This window comes from Trachemys scripta, chromosome 2, assembly GCF_013100865.1.
Source record: "Trachemys scripta elegans isolate TJP31775 chromosome 2, CAS_Tse_1.0, whole genome shotgun sequence".
NCBI lineage: Eukaryota > Metazoa > Chordata > Testudines > Emydidae > Trachemys > Trachemys scripta.
The window spans coordinates 35,913,685-35,933,382 of record NC_048299.1 but is presented as its reverse complement, the minus strand read 5'-3'; the positions used below and the strand labels follow the sequence as shown (position 1 = coordinate 35,933,382).

The 19,698-nt window shown below is 39.2% G+C and overlaps 1 protein-coding gene across 6 annotated transcripts in view; it reads left to right on the top strand.

Moving 5' to 3' along the window:
- MLLT10 (MLLT10 histone lysine methyltransferase DOT1L cofactor) overlaps positions 1-19,698 on the top strand; it is a 233,769-nt gene that overhangs the window by 333 nt on the left and 213,738 nt on the right. For 2 of the 6 annotated variants that reach the window (XM_034760296.1, XM_034760297.1), the window contains exons 1-3: positions 11,542-11,633; positions 11,830-11,992; positions 16,241-16,320. In XM_034760296.1, the coding sequence (XP_034616187.1) occupies positions 11,830-11,992; positions 16,241-16,320 (243 nt within the window). In that variant the 5' untranslated portion in view covers positions 11,542-11,633. Of the gene's footprint in view, positions 1-11,457; positions 11,634-11,829; positions 11,993-16,240; positions 16,321-19,698 lie in introns of those variants that run through there. The other 4 variants (XM_034760293.1, XM_034760294.1, XM_034760295.1 and 1 more) reach the window with 4 other exon arrangements.

Here is a 19,698-nt window from a genome sequence, read left to right as displayed (position 1 = left end):
TGCCTTTAGAAACTGTATAGGAGGGTTTGGGTTTAAGAAATTATTAGAAAGTTGCGCAGCAATGTAAATTAAAACATGTTTACTGGTAAAGATCCTCACAATAGCAGTAACAGCAGCCACGATTAAGCAGAAGTTGTTAATTTCATGGATCTAAAACTCCCCAGATAGTCTCCCCATAACCAACAGCGATCAAAGTGTAGTTTGTATGAGCGTGGATAGGAACCTTTCTTAGGATTTCAGTGCTCCCCAAAGAGAGACTATAGTTTGTGGGACTTAAAAAACAACAACGATTAAAAAGGTTTTAAAATGTGTTCCCAGCAATGATCTCCGTGCTGATTAGCGAAGTAAGAAGGGAAACGGGTGAAAACAAAACTTTCGTATAAATAAATCAAATAAATTCCTGCAAGGATAGAGGCAGTGGGGGTGGCGTTATATGCAAATAAATATAATTCACATTTGGTTGAGCAGCAAAAGTCTTGCATTTTTGCCAGTCGGTGTTAGTAGCAAACCCCTGCATAGGACATAATTATATTGAGCTGCCACACTGGGTGGGGTTGTGGCGGAGACAAACACCTTCCCCCCCCCCCCCCCCCCCCGAAAGCAAAGCACGCGGATCAGACAGAGAAGACATAGCTCCAAAGTACCAAAGAGATTGCCTAAGCAGACGCCTCCGTTGCACTCCCTGCCCCTCTTGCAGTGGAGACACGCTTGGTGTTTATATTCCTGCTTTGCTGTATTGTCAGGGACACCGGCATGGGAGGAGAGAGAGGAAAACAACCCCGACTTGTTGTTAAGCAAATTTAATGCATTGTTGGCAGCCTCTCCCCCTGGAAAAAAAAAGTTGGGGGTGTGATGTGCAAGGAGCCCCCTGGAATGTGCGTCCACGTAACAATGCGCAACGCTGCGAGCGCTACTGCTCCCTCATTCACTACTTGGGCACAGAGCGCCGGGGCTCCCGGCGGCTGACCTTTCACCTCCCCCCACCCCTTCCCCCTTCTCTCAGCGTTTCCTTTTGCCGCTCGGGCACTGCCTTACCCACAATTCCTCACGCCGGCCGCGCTCGTGCCGAGCTCGAGCCTGTCGTAATCGCCCCCCCCTCCCCTCTCCCCGCCATTGGGCTCTGCGGAAGTCACACACCGAGAGCGCAGCCCAGCGCCCGGGCAGCAGCAGCCTGACCAGAGCCCGGGGCAGAGCCTAAGGGGGGCTGTGCTGCGTAGATCAGTTTGAAGAGGGCCCCTGCGGAGGCAGCAGGATTTGGGGGTACTCCTGTCAGAGCCCCAAGTAGTATATTAGCAGCATATAAAAGCTGGCGGAGGGATCCGATGAGGCAGACTACAGAAGCAGTGGGGTGTGGGTGTGCTCACATGAGTTTAAAGTGGACACGCGGAATTGGCACAGTTTAAAGCAGCCCATCATGGGCCCGATTAATATGTTGGGAGCCCAGAAAACGCGTGTTTCGATGACTGGGACGGCATGTAGAGGCAGCAAGATTTGGGATCGCTTAAGTTTAACCTCTACAGGGTGGAATAGCTCCAAGGAGTTTAAAGGGGTTATACATGTGCTTGGAACAGGAACTGGAGTATCTTCCCGCCCCAATAGAGCCTCTCTAGGCCACGACGTAATGGGAGATGGAGGGCAAACTCTAGATAGAAGATTATTCCAATGAGTTTAAAGTCATTATACACATGGGGAGGGGGCCAAGATCAGGAACAGTCCGCCAAATAGCAGCTTTCTAGAAGACAACAGGAGGGAAAGAGGGCAACTTCCAGAGAAAAAATAAATAAAAGGGGTGGGGGGAGAGCTTGGGGGAGAAGGTTGTAGCAGAACTTGGACTGCCCCTGCGGTGAAATAATTGATGAACACAAAGTTGAGGGGAAGAAAGTTTTTTTTTTTTTTTTTTTTTACCCTTACCAAATATAGCAGAAAAGGAGTTTAGGCCGACTTTAGATTCAGAGGAACTGGATACTCACATACATGTGTAGGAGGAAAAATATAGCCAGGGAGGAAGACTTGGACTTAGTGTTGCCTGTTGAATATTATTGGCAAACATGAATGTCTCAAATTTTAAAATACCTTGTCTTGAGCGTTTAAGGAAATAGGTGCAGAATCAAATGTGACATTAAGCAAATCACCCAAATATAAACATTTGCCAGTTAAACCCTAATATGTAATTAAGCCCCATCCTCCCTAATTTTTGCGCTAATTTTTGTCCCAAGTGCTGATCTCTTTCCATTATTGAATGTTTTAACATACCGGAAAAAAACATCTGATTTGTTATAAGCAGATTTTAACTAACAAAATATAGGAGATAAAGGGGATTACAACAAATTTAATTATAACCCCATCCCCCCAATACAAATCAGATTAAAAAGCAACATGTTTTATTACATTTCCGTAATAAACCCCTAAAATAATTAGTGTTGGCTAGGTACATTTTCCGATTAATGTGTGAAATGTTTGATCTATATACAAGGTTAAAGTGAGAAAGAAGCTGATTAAAACATAATTACATGGAATTAATCCCCCCCCCCCAAAAAAAGAAATCCTTAGATCTAGGTTGACTATTAAAATTTGAAGAATGGACGTTAATAGTTTACCAGGAGCCGTGTTTAGTTGAGAGAAGAGTCATATCTGCAGCACTTAATGATTTTAACTGTGAGGAAGGAGTTATAGCAGAAAAGCTAAGGCACTCGAGGTTCGGCAAGAGACTGCAGAGAGGAAAAGCTGGTTCAATAAGGCTGTTTTGGGTGAGAGAATCGATGGGCTTGGGCAAACTGGACTGAGCGAGTGGGGAAACAGATCAAAATGCTCCCGCGAAGACCGGGCTACTTCGTTTCAGGAGGGCTGCATTTGAGCGAATGAGTGGGGCTGGAGGGTTGTCGAGGCGAGCGGCAGCGAATGTTTTAGTGGAACAGGCAGGCTGCAGTGAAAGAGTGAAATAACTAGGTTTGGGAAGGCTACAGTGAATGCCTGTCATCTTTTCAGAAATGAATTAAGGTGATATAGAACATCTAAATGGACGGTTTTGCAGAGGATATGTCTCCTCTATTTCCCTTCTCCTTTGTATCCTTTCTCTTGATTTCGCCCCATTTTCCTCTTCCTCCTTCCAGTTACTGCAGCGTGGAAGAGAGGATTTTGGGGTCAGGGAGGAGAACAACGCTGACCAGTCTGGTATACAGCACTGTCCCCTGAAGGGAAGAAGGAAGCACTGCAGCATGTGGGTTAAATGCAGTGCTTCCTCCTCTCCTGCTGGCAGTGCTCATGCTATGTGAGAAAATAAGCAGAATAGAGGCCAGCTGGGGGAAGGTCAGTGGTAACAAATGGAGTTGGCAGGATCCTTGCAGCTCAGCATAATTGGAACCCTGAACCCAGGCTAGGATCTGGAGAACAGTTGGCTGCAGGCCAGCTAAATAATCTCCCACTCTTCTTTTAAAACACTTTACATTGAGGGTGAGCAGCTGATAGAGTAACTCTGTGGGTGTCCTCAACAAAACGAGGGCGAACTCTTAGGCTTGTGCGTTGGTCAAGAGGGCAAGCAGAGGATTGTAGCAAGCAGGGCGTGCAAAGGGAAAATACTAGTCAGTTTAACAGGCAGAGAGTGGGGTGGGCTCATGGAGGCAGCATTAACGGCCATCATGGAGAGATTGACTAGCAAGACACTGCACCCTGGGAGTGGGGCGGGCTCCTGAAGAGAGCAGTTAGTGAGGAAGAAAAGGGGCTGCAGTGAGCGAGTGGGGCAGGCTACAACCGTTGAGGCAGGAAATGCAAGCAGGCGGGCTTGGGGAAGGTTGCTGCAGTGAGCGCACGGGGGTAGGCGGCCTGGAGACGGTGCAGTGAATGAGTGACTCGGGCGGACGGGCTCGAGAGGGCTGCAGTGAGCGAGAGGAAGTGTAATTTGGGTTCCTTTTCCTCCAGAGGCTCCCATTGTTCACAGGCCGCCTTCTTCGCGCTGTTTTTGGCTGGCTGGGCTTGTCCTGCCAGAGCGAGGGAAGGAGACGAGCTGCCGCATTTTATGTTAGCTCCAAACACAGTTGGGTTATGGCGCAAGTTTGTATTATATCCTACTCAGCAACTCAGGGGTTTCCAACAAGACAACTGGTAAATAAGTAGAGAGGATTATTTAAAAGTGCTATTCACTGAGGGATGCTCCAGTGAGGCTGTAACTTACATGGTACACAAAAGGTAAAAACCCCACCATAGGGCTGGATTTATACATAGAAGAACGTTTGTGAGTGGATTTTAGAACAGGACTTCCTAGAGAAACTCGGAGAAAATCAGCTTTCAGAACCACGGGATTGGGAATAATAAATACAGTCAAACAGAATTTTGAAAATAACACGTTTGAATGTTTTATGTATAAAAACGAGGATTAATCTTATTTTGTATTTAATATAAACACAGTGAAGCCAGCTATTTCTTCAAATGCTAGCTGCGTTTGTTCAGTTTAAAAAAAAATAAAAATGAGTGCTTTTCAGGAAAAGTATTCTTTGCTTTAATGTTTTTCAAAAACTTGTTTAGAAATAAATGATTTCAGCACTCCATCTAGACCTGAGCTTTTCACTCTACATTAAATCAAGAGTTAACTAACTTGATACGAAAGAAAATTTCCAACAAGTGCGATATTCTTTAAAGCAAAAATAATCTTTGCGCATTCCACTTTAGTGAAAAAATTAAGCAGTGTGTGGGTCTCATATATTTATTAGGAAAAAGGATAATTGCTGGAGAAATCTTTAAGTAGTTTTGCACAAATTCCTTCTACAAAAAAAGAGCGATTGGTTTCAGTAAATTGTTTCACTGAGCTTGAAATTGTATTTTAGCAAATTAGAATTGACGTCTTATTCCATATTGCATATACACACCACCACGAAACGAACATTTGACAAAAGTTTTTAACTACAAGACGAAGAAGTTAACAGATGTTTATAAATAGGAATTATTGTCAGCTAGATGTTAACTGACTTTTCTCCCCTGCTTGGAAATTTAGGCATTTAACTTTGTAGTCGCGTTTAAGTTGTTTAAAAGTATATCCAGAACTTGTTTTTGCTGTCGTTTTCCTTCACTCTTTGTAAACTTGCAGTCTTTTGTGGGACTCAATCGTTTAATAAAGAACAATTATATTTAAATGGTAGAAGTCTTTAAAATAATTTGAAGGGTTAAGATGCAAATAATATTTCACAAGAAAAAATGCTAATTAAATTTGCTTTAAATATTTAAAGCCTCTGATTATTTTCTTAGTTGAAACGTGTTTACTCTCAAATGCTGTTTGGTAATTTTCAAAATGTGAACATAACTTGAGAAAATGTAATTTAAAATGAAATTACGTGCGATCATATTGTTTTAGTTAATCTATATTGCATATTGTGGATTCAAAATTATCTCGTTGAAAGAAAAATTTTAAAATAGTCAGGGGAACATCATTCTGGCCACTCTTCAATGTTCTTTATATTGTACTTGTCTTGTATGGAATATGTTGACGTATTTAATATAGCCCTCCTTTCACAAAGGACCATTGTTGTTGTTTTTAATTGGGGAAGTGCCATGATATAAAAATTACCCACATTCCGACTCTGAAGTACCATAGTAAGATTGACAAAAAGTGATCTGAGGCTTGCGCGCTTAATTCGCTAGGAATGTTAAGCTTCCCAAGATACACCCTATGTGGTCACGTTACACTTGTTATCAGAAAGTTTTTAATGATAAAATCCCATACATAGAAGAAATGTGTGTGCATCTACAAATTCAAAATCGAAATTACTTTTAGCAACTAGCAGTGGGAACTTAGCTCCTTGATCGATGGGCTTTTTTTTATTGCATTTGGCAACCTCTTTATTTCAGGGACACAATACAATTAATTAACATATTCTTGGGCATGTTTTTGAGATTGGGAGGTGATGGCCCCTTATTGAGAAGAAAACACTTTAAATAAAAAAGTAACATTGTTTTGTCCAAATGGTACTTGGTAAACTAGGCTAATATCATTTATACAGCCCACAAATGTGGTTCATTTACTCGAAGTTGCTTTAGTATATAACAAAACTGATTTTTCTCTTTCCCACCCCATTATTTTGAAGCTGCATATATGGATTTAATTTATACACATCCATCTTAAAATAGCTTTATATCAGACACTTGATTAGAAACTCAGCATGTCATTTCTTGTATTAATTATAATATTAAATGTAACTCTTAAGTGGAAATAAAGGAAATGTGACCCTTGATATTAAAATTACACTACTAATCAAAATACACAAAAAATATATAAGATATTGCTTTAGTAGAAAAATGCTAATTTAAGAAATTCTACACAGAGATATGCATGCATAAAGACAATGTAAGGTTTGGTTTTGGAATGACTATGTCAATGTACTTATTAAAAAATCCAATATGTTAATAAATACATCACAAAAAATCCCAAACTTTACAGTGGATATTAGTCTTATCTAAAGAAAAGCTGTGCATTGCATTTAAATCACATATCTAAATTCCAGAGTTTGCTAACCCAGCTTTTCAAGGATTAGCACAGCATTAATATTCAGTGTGGTTTGCTGGAAGTTTATTTCACATTCTTTTGTAATATACTGTAATTATTATTTTGACCTGACTCACATAACAATGTGGTTAACATTTAAATACAGTTTTAATGTAGAGAATTATAAATTCATTGCTAAATTAAAATCTTTAACCTATATCACTTAGGGAATGTTAAATCTTTTAGAAGGAACTAAGCACCATGATAAAAATATTCTGTGTTACAATTCCTTTACTTGGAATTTTGGTTTAAGATTGTTCATTCAAGGAAAAAACCTTGCTTCATGTTTACAGTAAACCTCAGACTAGAATTAACATTTAAATGTCAACATTAGTAACAGAAGCAGTACTTGAAAACCACCTATTTCATTCATTGCTGCTAGTTAAATAGAATTTGCCAGAAGTCTCCAAAGGTAAGAGTGCAATTAAAAACAATAACATTAATGCTTTTAAACAATAGTTTTAAAGGAACAGTGAAATAATACTGCCATTCTAAAACATTAAAAAATATACTTATGTTCACACAAATGGCAATAGCACAATAAATGAGTAGGCATAATATTCAGAGCATACATCAGACACAGTCTTAGATATTATTACCTATACATGTATAATCTATAACGGTATAGGATACAAACCATTAGATAAGAGGTGAATTCATATTAAAACATTTTAATTATTAAAAAAATATGTACTGGTTGAATAACATGTACTGGTTTGATAATCGGTATTCATGTATTGAAGAAAATAGAAAACTATACTTTTTAGTGGTATAACTTATAAGCAAACATACAGCAAAGACTAGATACATATTTTTAATATGGATTTCATAGATATACTATGTCTCTCATAATTGAACATGGCAAAATTTGTTGGATCCAAGCCAATTTGCCATTTAAAACACACTATGTGCAAAGGTCAGAACTCAAGAGTCACATACTCTCTACAATTGTAGAGTGACCATTTTGCTGCTTCTTTCCTAGGAATAAGCAAATAGCCATGATTAACATTTATTTTGATTAAGGCTATTTGTGATGTTAACACATATAAATAGAAGGCAAACAAAACTCCTGATGTATTTTAAGTAGAAAAATATGAACAATAGTAACCTACCTATTGAATGTCAGGTTATTGTAATTATTCTTGTTTTGAATTACATGTGTTTTCTTGTACTCCACATCCCTTTGCACACAGGTAAAGATGAAAGCTCTTTGAATATAGTCTCAATTAAAAAATACAGTCTAAAATTTCTAGGAAAGACTTACTTTCTATAAAGAAGCCAATTCTCCTATCTAGAAGTCCAGAAACAGAACTCCTAAATTTATCTCTTGATTTTGAAAATAGCATATAGGATGGATGCATTTCTTTGCTTTGTGTGCTATTCCTCAAATTTTTATATCTCAGGAATTTTCAGAATATTGCACCTGTTTTAATTTTTAATATGCCGTATTTCTGTCAAATGATTAAACAACAAAGGGCCTTCTTTCACTGAGCAAGCACAGGATGTGTTTTTGTATGCCTTAAGAATGTTCAGCAAGATTTAAAGAAAATGTTCTAAAATATTTTAGAACTGTTACAGGAAATTGTTAATTGGTAATCAAAAATATAAGTACTTTTCTTATTTTGTCAGTGAGTCTGGGGTGTTGCACAATAATACATTTAATCACTGAATAAGCTGTTTAACATTTTCTTGAATAATATCGTAAACCTTTTTTTTAAAGAATTGCCAGTTTGTAAGTACAATTTCCATTCACCTCTGGGGATAAAAATAAACAAATTATTTGAAAAATTTAAAATATAAAAATAATACAGAAAAATGTATAATCTTGTATTGTACCCTTTTCCTCATAATTTTACTATGTTACATTTCACGTTTTATAGACACGTCTTAGTAAAACAATTGTATCTACCCCTTGCACACAAGTTAAATTTTAAATAATTAATTCATATTCATTGAATTACTTTCCTTTTTAATTATTATAATCCCACATATATGTGTATAAATCATTTTAAGGACTGACTTATTTTTCCAAAAGAAAATCACCCCCCTGTATCATGTCAGGGCTTATTAATCACTAGACGCATAAAAATATATGCTACAAGATTTTACTTTCTGATCCCATAGCTAACTGTTACAGGCACACTACTTGCAGTACTTATTTTGTGGTAATGCATTTCTTCTTTTTTGCATTTCAAAGGTCTCCTCCAAATGATTGTTTTACAGAACTATCAAGAGGTTATCTAAATTTTGCCATCAAATATTACACACTGCCATAAGGTACTGATCATGGAGTCTCTTTCAGCCTATTTAATGTTCATTTCATCAAAGGAACTAAACTACAATCAATTAAAAATAAGCAATTTTTTATTAAATAATTTAGAGGATCAAAGTTTGACTGCATTTTTACAAAAAGAAAGTTTCAGATTGATCAGTATTGAAGTGGCATTACATTGTGTTAACATACTGTATAGATAGATAACATTTCACACATTTCAAAGTATATTTACAAAATATATTCTTGGTGAAATCTTTGACAGTTGTTGCATTATGATTTTCTTTTGTGACAGCTTTCAGTTTTAGGAAGGGCCAAATCTTAAGATAACTAATATTACATGGAGAAAGTTCTATGAATTGTAATACTTATTTTTAAAAGAAGAAATTACAAAATGAGTATCTTAAAATACAGTTACCTTGTTAGGAAAACTTTCCAAATTGCTAACAAACTAGGAGAAAACATTGTTTCTAATTTTTAGAAATGTTATGGATATGTTAGTTCAAGCATGGATATGTTAATTCCCAAAACCATTGTATGTTTACTATATTATAATAAAAAGACAGAGATATTTATTTTCTAATATTACCAATCAGAGACATTAAGAAAAAATTTGCTTTTATACCATGATTTTATTCTTATCAGGTTTAACAAAATAATTGGGGATGCTGTTTAAATTAGATGTCATTGTCCTGACAGGAATGAAGCCTGGGACACTGTATCTCTCAGCTTCAAATAATTTGTGGGTTTTTAGAACTTCAGGATATTAATTCCTTTATTCTCAAACAAAGTAGTTGATGTGCACCTGCAATTTTCAGATTATTTTACAAGCCCAAAAAGCAATCAAAATTGTCTTGCCAATATGTCATGTAATCAGTTCTACATTCTAACTTTTATTCTAACTGTTTTTATAGTTCTTTTGTTTTGAGGGGAAGACACTGGGTGATTTTACACAAGCTGAACTATATTAAATTCCCAATCTTTTATGGCATCCTCTTTTTAAGAACAAAATTCTAATATCTATACATTACTATATATGCTTTTGAATGAATTTTCAGAAGATTACAGATTTAAATAGCCCTGTTATGTTAATCAAAATGTTTAGCTAGGGCCTATCTATGTAGGAAATGACCTTCACCACTCCTTTTCCCCTCCCCCAAGTTCTTCCTCCTCTATCTAAATAATTTCATTTAAAACTTTGTAGGAGAGAAAGAGCCTGACCTAAGATATCCTGCACACAAACTGCATTGCATACTCAGATATCCCAAGGGGCTAGAGAGTTGTGCACATCCCTCCTCCCCTTCCACACAGCAGCTCTTCACAAACCATGCATATGTGCAGAGGTTTTATTATTTATTTAGCAATTTATTAAACACATCCAACCCCACAATTTCTGGGTACTGGTAACAACACTTTGAACAATACATATAATTTAATAATATTGATTTAAATAAACTCCAAAATGTTACTAAGGCAGCCTTACAAAATCATCATGAACATTTACCAGGCCAATGTACAAATTCTGCTTGCCTGCCCTTTAGCATGATAATGAAAATAAATCAGTGATATTTTACTGGGAAAAAAAGAAAGCAAATTATTACTCGCCCTAGGGCAAGTGAGGGAGCAGAATTTTGCAAGGCTGTGTTTAATCTCTCTACACTCCCAACCACCACAATTAGTTCCTTCTGCTACAGCCATACCTGCTTACAATGGAGAATTGAAAAGCCTGAGATTTTCCTCTCTGCTGACCACCTCAACCACCCCTCCCCCACAGTTTCTCTCTGCTTTTTGAGAGACAGCAAATGAACTTACATTAAAAACAAAACAAATCTGGCAAGGAATAAACTACCTTTAAGTAAATTTAGAGAACAGTTGTGCTCAAGAACTGTTTTCGTGTAGGGCTTGTAGTGTTTGGCGTCTGCCATATCTTCTATTCAACATCATTTTCACAATGATGGCACTAACTGCCAATCTGGGGTGCAGCCACATTACAGACATTTTTTGGGGGACGAATGATCAGAATTAATAACGATCATTTATTATTTGATCATGTATTAATTAGTTCATTAGTCACACTGAGGGGGGAAGAAACAAGAGAGCACAGAGTGTGTGGATGGGGGTGGGACGGGTGGCAGCAGTCATACTGAGGACAGCAACAAGATAGTAACAAGATTATTTTTGGGGTGGAGCGGGAATGTATTAGTGCAGCAGTCACAGCGAGGGAGAGGTAAAACGGCTCCGGTGAGCCACAGCCCCACCAGTATGAGATTTTACAGGCAGATCTGAAAGGAGGCTGGCCTGCGGCTACACACAGGTCATTGCACAGATAAGATGGATAACACCCGACTCAGGCGTGCCAGGCGGTGGTGTGTAGGGCCCTTGCTCCAATGGTCAGGGGCTGGCTACCCGGGCGGGGGGAGGGTGTCCCTCAGGGGCCCAGGCAGGCTAGCAGGCCCGAGCTGCCGCTCTCTGTGTGCTGGAGCAGCGCCCCCACGCAGCCCAGCCCGGGCAGCTCGCACATCAGGTGGCAGAGACACTAGAGTCTTCCGGCTCGCGCGCGCTCGCTCCCTCTCACACACGCGCAGGCGAGGGGGGCGGCCCTCCCTTCCCTGAGCCGGCCTCTGCCTCGCGCACGCTCTGTCTGGGTATTGGTTAGAACCGTTGGAGGGTCAGAACTCTGCCGTTGCTCACGTTCCACTGGTGGCCCATGAGGCACCGCGAGGTAGTCCAGACCCAGGCCTTCTCCACAGGGAGGTACAGCGCGCCTGCGCGCGGGCCTTGCTGGGTTGCCTGTCTGCCTGCAGACTGCTGTCCTCAGTGTGCTGCCTCTGTGTGCGTTCGTGACTGACTGACTGATACAGCCCGGGTGGGGGCGAGGAGAGACTCAGCCCGCGGACATGGGTCCTAAATCACTGCTGTGGCGGCGGCGGCGGTGGCGGCTGAGTGCCTGAGGGGGAGCCCCGACCGGGGGAGGGAGAGAGGCAGGGGCGCTGCAGTGTGCGGTGTTGACGGTGTTTTTAACCCTTAGATGGTCTCCAGCGAGCCGCTGCCTGTGTCACTGGAGGGCGAGTTCTCCAATAGCATGAAGGAGATGATCGGCGGCTGCTGCGTGTGCTCCGACGAGAGGGGCTGGGCCGAGAACCCGCTGGTATACTGCGACGGGCACGGCTGCAGTGTCGCAGTGCATCAAGGTGAGTGAGTGCCCGCCCCCGGGCCCGGCCTGTAGCTAGTCTCCTACATCCGGCTACCTCTCTCCCACCTGAGACCCTCCCCTGCCGCACCCCCTGTGCCCTGCACCCCTTCCTGACCTGCCCTCACGGCCTCCCAAACCTCCCTCCCTCTCAACCCCGGTTTCCCACAGCTTCTTTTACCATTTCTTCCTGAAACCAGCCACCCTCCCCCCGCTGCTCTCACGCCACATCCACTCCACACGTTCTCCATCCACCTAACACAACCTGCACCTCTTCCTTCCAAAACGGCTCCCTCCTGTTCCCCCAATACGTGCCCCTGCCACATCAGCTGCCCTGGCCCACCCCATAGACCATCCCCATTTCCTCTCCCCCAAATTAGACACCTGTCTGAGGGAAACCTGAACAGGAGCGGCTGGGAGGAGTCTGCAAAGGGAGACTCGGCTGTTACGATTGCCTCCTCTGCTTGCCTCTTCCCTTGAAAGTTTGCAGTGTTCTTGTAGCTCTATTGGTTCCGGGATATTAGAGAGAGAAAAGGGGTGAGGTAATATCTTTTAGTGGCCCACCTTCTCTTGGAGAAAGAGACAAGCTCGCAAGCTTACACAGAACTCCTTTCCTTGAAGAAGAGCTCTGTGTAAGCTCAGATGCATGTCTCTCGACAACAGAAGTTGGTCCAATAAAATATATTGCCTCTCCCTCTTGTTGCTCCTTCCCTGAATGTCATTTGGTTGATATTATCTGGTAGATGTGGAGACTTCCTGTTGTGGTGGCTTTGATGGGGGAGGGACTGGTATTACTCACTGGAGTTGGATTTGCTTGGATTAGTGGAGAAAGAGATTGGTTGGTGTCCAGCTCAGAGGCCATAGTGCACAGTGTATATATGTGATTACTTTGCTGCTGTCATTGCATTGCCTTTTCTTTGTGAGGAGGGGGAGAGACTGGATTGTGGTATTCTCACCCGACTAGAAAAGGAACAAAATGATCATAATTTTTAAATGAAGAGCAGAAATACGGAACTAATGGCAGTTGTTAGTTTCTCTTTCCACCAACAGCAAACTGACTGCATCTAAAATAAACCCTGTGTCCTCTGATGTTTTTTTTTAATATGTTGAACAAGTCAGAACAGTGGAAAAGCTGGGGTCTTATATCCAGATCATTAGTCTGAATATCTGAAATTGTTTGTTACATTGGGTTAGATATACCATGTATTTGTGAAACTTACTTCCCAGGTCATAAAATGAAAGCAGGGGCAAGCCAGATAGAACTGCAAAGGAATGAAATTGCACCTTGTAAAGAACTTGGTGTCATGAGGTGAGTGGAGGCTGAAGAGCAACTTGTGTAATGAGTCTGTTTTTGATTCAGGGTTGCCCTGTCTTCAGAGTGAAATTGATGTTGAAAGGTATTCTAGTTTGTCTATAGTCATGCTTGGGTTTTTGTTTTGATGTGGTTTAGAATAAGAGAAGAATGACCAGAACATAAATAGTATTTGTTTTCAGAAGGAGAAGGCAGTCACTTATGCCAAACTGAATAAATTTAAAAAAATATACGTATTCTACCTTCGCTAACACCAGTTCAGCTTCATAAGTGTTCGTAACCTGGGGGAGTCTTAGAGTCTTAAATATGGTGCTCTGAGTGGGATCATATGATAGTGTTTAAAAAGGTGGTAGCAGCCCTTCTGTGTTGATTCTCAACATCTCTATTGCCCGTGGAGCAAAACTAGTGTTAGCAATATGGGGAAAGTTTTGGAAAATGCCCCTAATGTAGACAGGGACTCTGAAGTTGGATATAACTGTATTGCAGCCATGGTTATTCAAATCCAAACGTGGAAGGACGTTTTTGAGGTCAAACACTATTGTGGTGGTTGGAGAAAAGGAAGAATTACTGACCTAGATCTATTGTATTACAAGTGTAGTATATTTTGAGTGTATGTTAATAAAAATGGTGCACATCTTGACAGTTGACGTTGTGGAACTTGTAGAGGAGGCACTTCCATTATAACAGACTTTTCAAAGGTGCTTATAACTGTCCAAATACCCTTTGGGGCTGAATATTTTCATACTACTTATTAGTCTAAGAATTAAACATCTCCTTTTTTGGGAAGTTTGACTTAAAATTATTTGGCTATCTGTGAAATCCAAGCATAAGTTTTTCTTATCAGACTTCTCAGATACCTGTTTTTCACTCTTGTCTAGTTCAAAACAAGCTTTAAAACTTGCCAATGATTTAATCCTCTAAGAAGATAAGTGCTCCTAATAATCTTGAAGAAACTTTGTCTAGCAGTAACAAAGGTGTAAGCATAAGGAAGTCATGTATTGAACAATAAACAATCTTTTAATTTGTTAATGCACAGAAGTGATGTTCAAGATACAGGTGCAAATATATCTGGAACTTTGCTAATTTGAAATGTAAGATCTGCCACTTTAGACTCTGCCTAACTGTGATGGATCTGGACCTGACTTGCCAAGCCCTCTCCCTGAATTGTCCCTATCATTCACTTCCTTATACCATATGCTATGTGCCTCTGCACTGTCTATTGCCAGTTTCCAATTGTACGTGCTGAGACAGGGCTTCAACAGGAAGGTTGTCAGATTTGCTGTACTGCTTCTGATGATATTTTGAAACTTTAAACATTGTACTGTATATGTGTTTGACTCTGCAAACAAGTCACAATGCTGAATTTCTTTATTTGGGGGAGTATCTCTCTGTGCTTGTCTTTGCCAATTTTAGTTTATGGTAGGACAGTAAAGCAAAATGTTTTCTCTTTATTACAGCTATATTACAGAACTTTAGCATACACAAATCAAAAAAGGGATGATCAATATGTTTTAGTTTTTAATACTTGAATAGTACAGGTGAAAATTACCTGAATATGGATAGACTTACGTAGTAGGGTGGTTAGATTTTTTTTTTTTTTTTTTTTTTTTGGAGGATTTTAACTTCATGTTTTATATATCAGAAGACAATGTTTGTTTTATATTGCATGTACTGTTTCCCCCCTCTAAGTTAAAATGTAATGCTCAAGGTGTTTAGAGTACTTTACTAGTTCATAATTCACCCTCCACTTCTCCCCTTTGTTGTTTGCAGTTAACTTGTCAGGTGACTTTTTAATCACTACTGTTTATTTCACTGCATATTTAGAATTCGAAAAAATCTGGTACTTAAAGCAAAATGCAAAACCACTGGGTTCATACAGCCTTGGAGATCTTAAATGTAGAAAGTCAAATGCAAAATTATTGCTCCTGTGGAAAACAGAATACACACATCTGTACTTGAGGTTCCAAGAGGACACAATTATTGGTGCTATGAGAATCATTACTTTAAGTTTCCTGTTCTTCATATTTAAAATCTGAACTATAAACAGATCCTATTATAGGACCCTCTTTTGTTATACACCATACAAACATAGACCCCAGTTCTGTAAGGTGATCTGGACAGGCAGACCTTTATACCTACATGGAGCCCCTCTGAACTCAGTAAACCCTGCATATGGGAATAGGGATCCACACATGCAGATCTGCTTTCAGAATCAGGACTATAATGGTCTTTCCCACAAGAGTTTACTCTGAACTTGGTTGGACTACTTATGTGTGCAAGTAATTTATAAGTATAATGTTTCAGGGATTGGGTCTTAGAATGTATTGTGGCTTTAAATCGAGTTTTGATATTCTTCAGTTCAGATTTGTCATATTTGTAGCTCCATTTGCCTCTTCAAACAAAATATTATTTCTGCATTTAGTCTTCAGAATACCTTATGCTTACTGCAATACTCAAGTGCAAGAAAAGTCACCTTATTGAAATTAAAACGTTGGGTTTTTGTGACAGTTTTTCCCCAACTATGTTCTGTTTTTAGCATGATTACCTTTTCTCTCAAAAAATATTATAACTTACTACAAATGACAGATGTTTGTTATTGTAAAGCTGTCTTTTTAGCAAAACATATTGCATGTAAAACATCTATTATATTTGAACAATTTTTGCTTTTTTCCACAATGTAAGTTATGCTGTAGTTTGTTTTACTTAATCAAAACAATTATTTTGCATAAACTTAAAGGTCAAGTAGCTTGTACTTGACCACTATCTTGAGCGGTAGTTCTGACAGTGTGTCGGGCATAACATGTTTTACACATAGAAGTAGACTTACCCCTTCTGTAAAATGCTTCAAGCTCTGCTGATGAAAAGTTATAACGGACAAAGTATTATTGTATTGTACTGTATTATGATTGCTAAAATATTTTATCTTGTCTGAAACAGCTTGCTATGGAATTGTTCAAGTACCTACCGGACCTTGGTTTTGCAGGAAGTGTGAATCTCAGGAAAGAGCAGCCAGAGTGGTAGGTGTTTTGTTTATTAAATAATACTATAAAATCGCTTAGTAGCGATGTTATTGAGCATTATTTGTTGAACTTTCTATTATAATTCCATGTTAATTGGACACCATCAGTTTGAAATACAGTTTTTAAAAAAAAGTTAAACTAGCTTTAGGTATTACATCTGCACCTAAGTGTCTCTGGCCATTTTTGTGGTTTTATAACCACACTTTCCAAAGTTGTCACCTTGTCCCCGCTTGTATTGTGTAAAAGACCCACACAATTAGGGGAAACTGATTAACTGTATACTAAAAGTCTTGCAAAGTTCACAAAGTAAACAAAAAATATTTTTTTTCTCTAATATTTTACAGCAGTGTTGGGTGTTTGAAACAGGAATAGTTTTAAAAAGTATTGTCCATAAGAGTTAGTGTGTTTGTGAAAGTTGATAGTGTCCCTATAAGTCGGGGATTAAATTTTATACCACAGTTCTGTCCAAAAATGGTTTTTAATCAGAGAATTTTCCCTCCTTACGCTCCAAATTTTGCAAGATAAAATTGAAGGATTCAGATAATCCTTCTGTTACCAGAACAAAAGTGTGGGTTTTTTGTTTTATTTTTTAAGCACCGCAACTAAGTTATATGCAACTCTTTGGGAAAAAAAATTGTTTTGGAGGAAATTAGACAGTAATCAGATCAAATTGATGTACCTTTTTGGGTGCTTTTAAAATCAGAAGGATCATGTTTGGCTCTGATTGGCACCTTTATTGGTACCCTCAGCAGAGGCAAAGTATTGAATTGTCAGGGAGTGAACTACCATTTCAGCCACTAGAAGTGAGCCCTCCAGGGCAAGAGTAAAATATGTGTGCTATGGCAGTTTTGGAAAGCTGGCACTGGTCTTGACCATTTTATATCTATTCTGTAGTTAAATTGACAACCTCTGAGACCAGACTCCTCAATCTGTCACCTCCCTAACCCCCGCCTCAGTTTTCAGCTAACAAAAGACCTGTTTATGCTACAATTCCAACACAGCTGATCTGTGACCTGGTTACAGTATTGTTCCAATTTGTAGTACTGTAGTGTAGACTAGACCTTAACACTGTTTCATAACTAGGCTAAAGCTCTGGCCATGTTATGAAACACATAAGTTAAGGTCCATTCTGTAAATGTAAATGGGAACTTTGTCTTAACCAGGTATTTGGACATAGTTGTAGTAAGAAGGTGCGTTATGAAAGCAAACCCTTAAATTTGCAAGTGTGATGGTCAAATGTTGTTCCTCTGCTTGCATATCTGTCTAGAATAAAACTGCCTGTATTGTATTGAACAGACCTCCGGTTATTTGTGTCCTGCTACCTCTTTACTTTAAAATAATAATTAGCGTTTAAGAGCATGAAAATCTAGGCATATGTTCTCCCACTGATGCACAGTTGTTTTACAAACATGGTTAATTGCCCTTAATGCTAATAAGGCAAGTAAATCTGATTTGGTGGGAGACTAGATTTCATTGTTTCTGTGCACTAAAGTTTTTCTTTCTGCCATGACACTTAAGAAATCAATTAATTGCTTAGTTGATGGGCAGATGGAGGTAACTGGCACTTATTTTGTCTATTAATAATTTTAAAATTGCACATTTTTATATTACAAGCAAATACCGTTTTTATCGCTTCCTCTCCTTGTCTGTCACTTAAAATATTAGATTGTAAGCTTTTTGAAGCAGGGGCCATGTCTTTGTGCTTTGTATGGTGCCCAGCAGAATGAGCCCCCAGTCCTGATTGGGGCATTTGAGCCCTGATGTGAAAAGTTCAAAAACATTGATCAATACAACGTTAAAAAGCATTCAGAGTCTCAGCTAAGTTATCCATGTTTTATGTAATTCATTAAGACTTCTCAGATATCTGAAATAACAAAGTTAAACAAGAAAACAGGTGAAAATTGTCTTATCTGCCTTAGTGACTTAAGGATTTTAACTGTCTGTACTACTGTTTTGTTGGTTCTAAAAGGGTCTGTTCTCCCATTATTGTATTTAAAGCCAAATGTTTTATTGGATGGATCCAATTACCAGAATGATTATGCAGTCTTCATGATATTTAGTAATGATTAAAGGAATACCATGGTATTAGTTTCCTTATTTCAAATGCTTCCATTACACGGCCAGGGCTCTAGCCCTTATTCATAGTAAAACTTTGGAGGGAATAATTTCAGTAAGGAAAAACATGAGTGCCAAGCTCCCATTATATGTGCCTCAAATGTTTGTTGTAGAACTGCATATAAGCTGGATAGTGTGTATGTTTCCTTAGGTAGCAAAAGAAAAACTACAACAAACAAACCCAAAAGAAAACACCTGCACAGTATTGTGGGTGTAATGGGAAATAATAATAAAGACTTTGCTGCAGATCTTGCAATTTACAACATTGAATGGCTGGCTGGAACCACACAGAGCCTTGTTGACTTCAGTGGGGCTCTATGGCATATGTCTACACTGCAGCTGGGAGTTAGTCTTCCAGCCTGGAAAGACAGACTTGCATTTGTGGGGCTCACACTAGCACTCTAAAATAGTTGCATGGATGTTGGGGCACTGGTGAAGGCTTGCACTAGCCACCTGAGTTTGGAGTTGGGGTAGGGAGGGCTGAAGCTTGGTTGGCTAGCCTGAGCCTTCATCCCTGCTGCAATGTCCACACAGCTGTTTTTTGCATGCTAACGCAAGTCTGTCTATCTGGGCTTGTAGATTTGCTTCCAGCTCCAATGTAGACATCCCTGTGCAGGCCCAGCAGTCTACCTGCATGTTTTAAATTGATGGAATGAGGCTTTTATGCCTATTGATCAGGATCAAGTTTTAGTGTTGTGATAAAAAAGAGCTACTAATGCTTAAGCTACCTTTTGTGTACCTAGAGTTTTCCCATCTGTTCATTTCAGTGTAAATGTAAGTATTTATCTAGACTTCTAAGTAATGCATCTGTGCTGAAACCTGGGCACATGAACAGTTCAGTCTTTAAAATATGGAATAAAAAATTTAGATTGATCTAGTGTTGTCATTAATATTCTACCTAACAAACAAAAACTTAGACTTCTCCACTCAGCTCTCTCTTCTCAGAAAAACTGAGTAAATAGGTTGGCCTTACTTTGTGCTCTAACGGTCAGCAGGCTTTCTGACTGTTGGACCAAAACAGGGAATAAATTATATAGTGAATGGTTTTTCCACTATGAAAATTGCCCAGCCCTTGAACAAAAATGTCTAGGGATTGTTGACTTCAGTCTTCTAGGTAATAGCAAATGTTGAATGGCTACCACAGAAGGAGAGAGAGGTAATCTATAAAATGCACAGGATTCAAATCACAAAGGGCTTTATAAATATAAACCAACATCTTGTGTGGCACCTGGAAACTATTTAGAAAATAGTTTAGCTCTG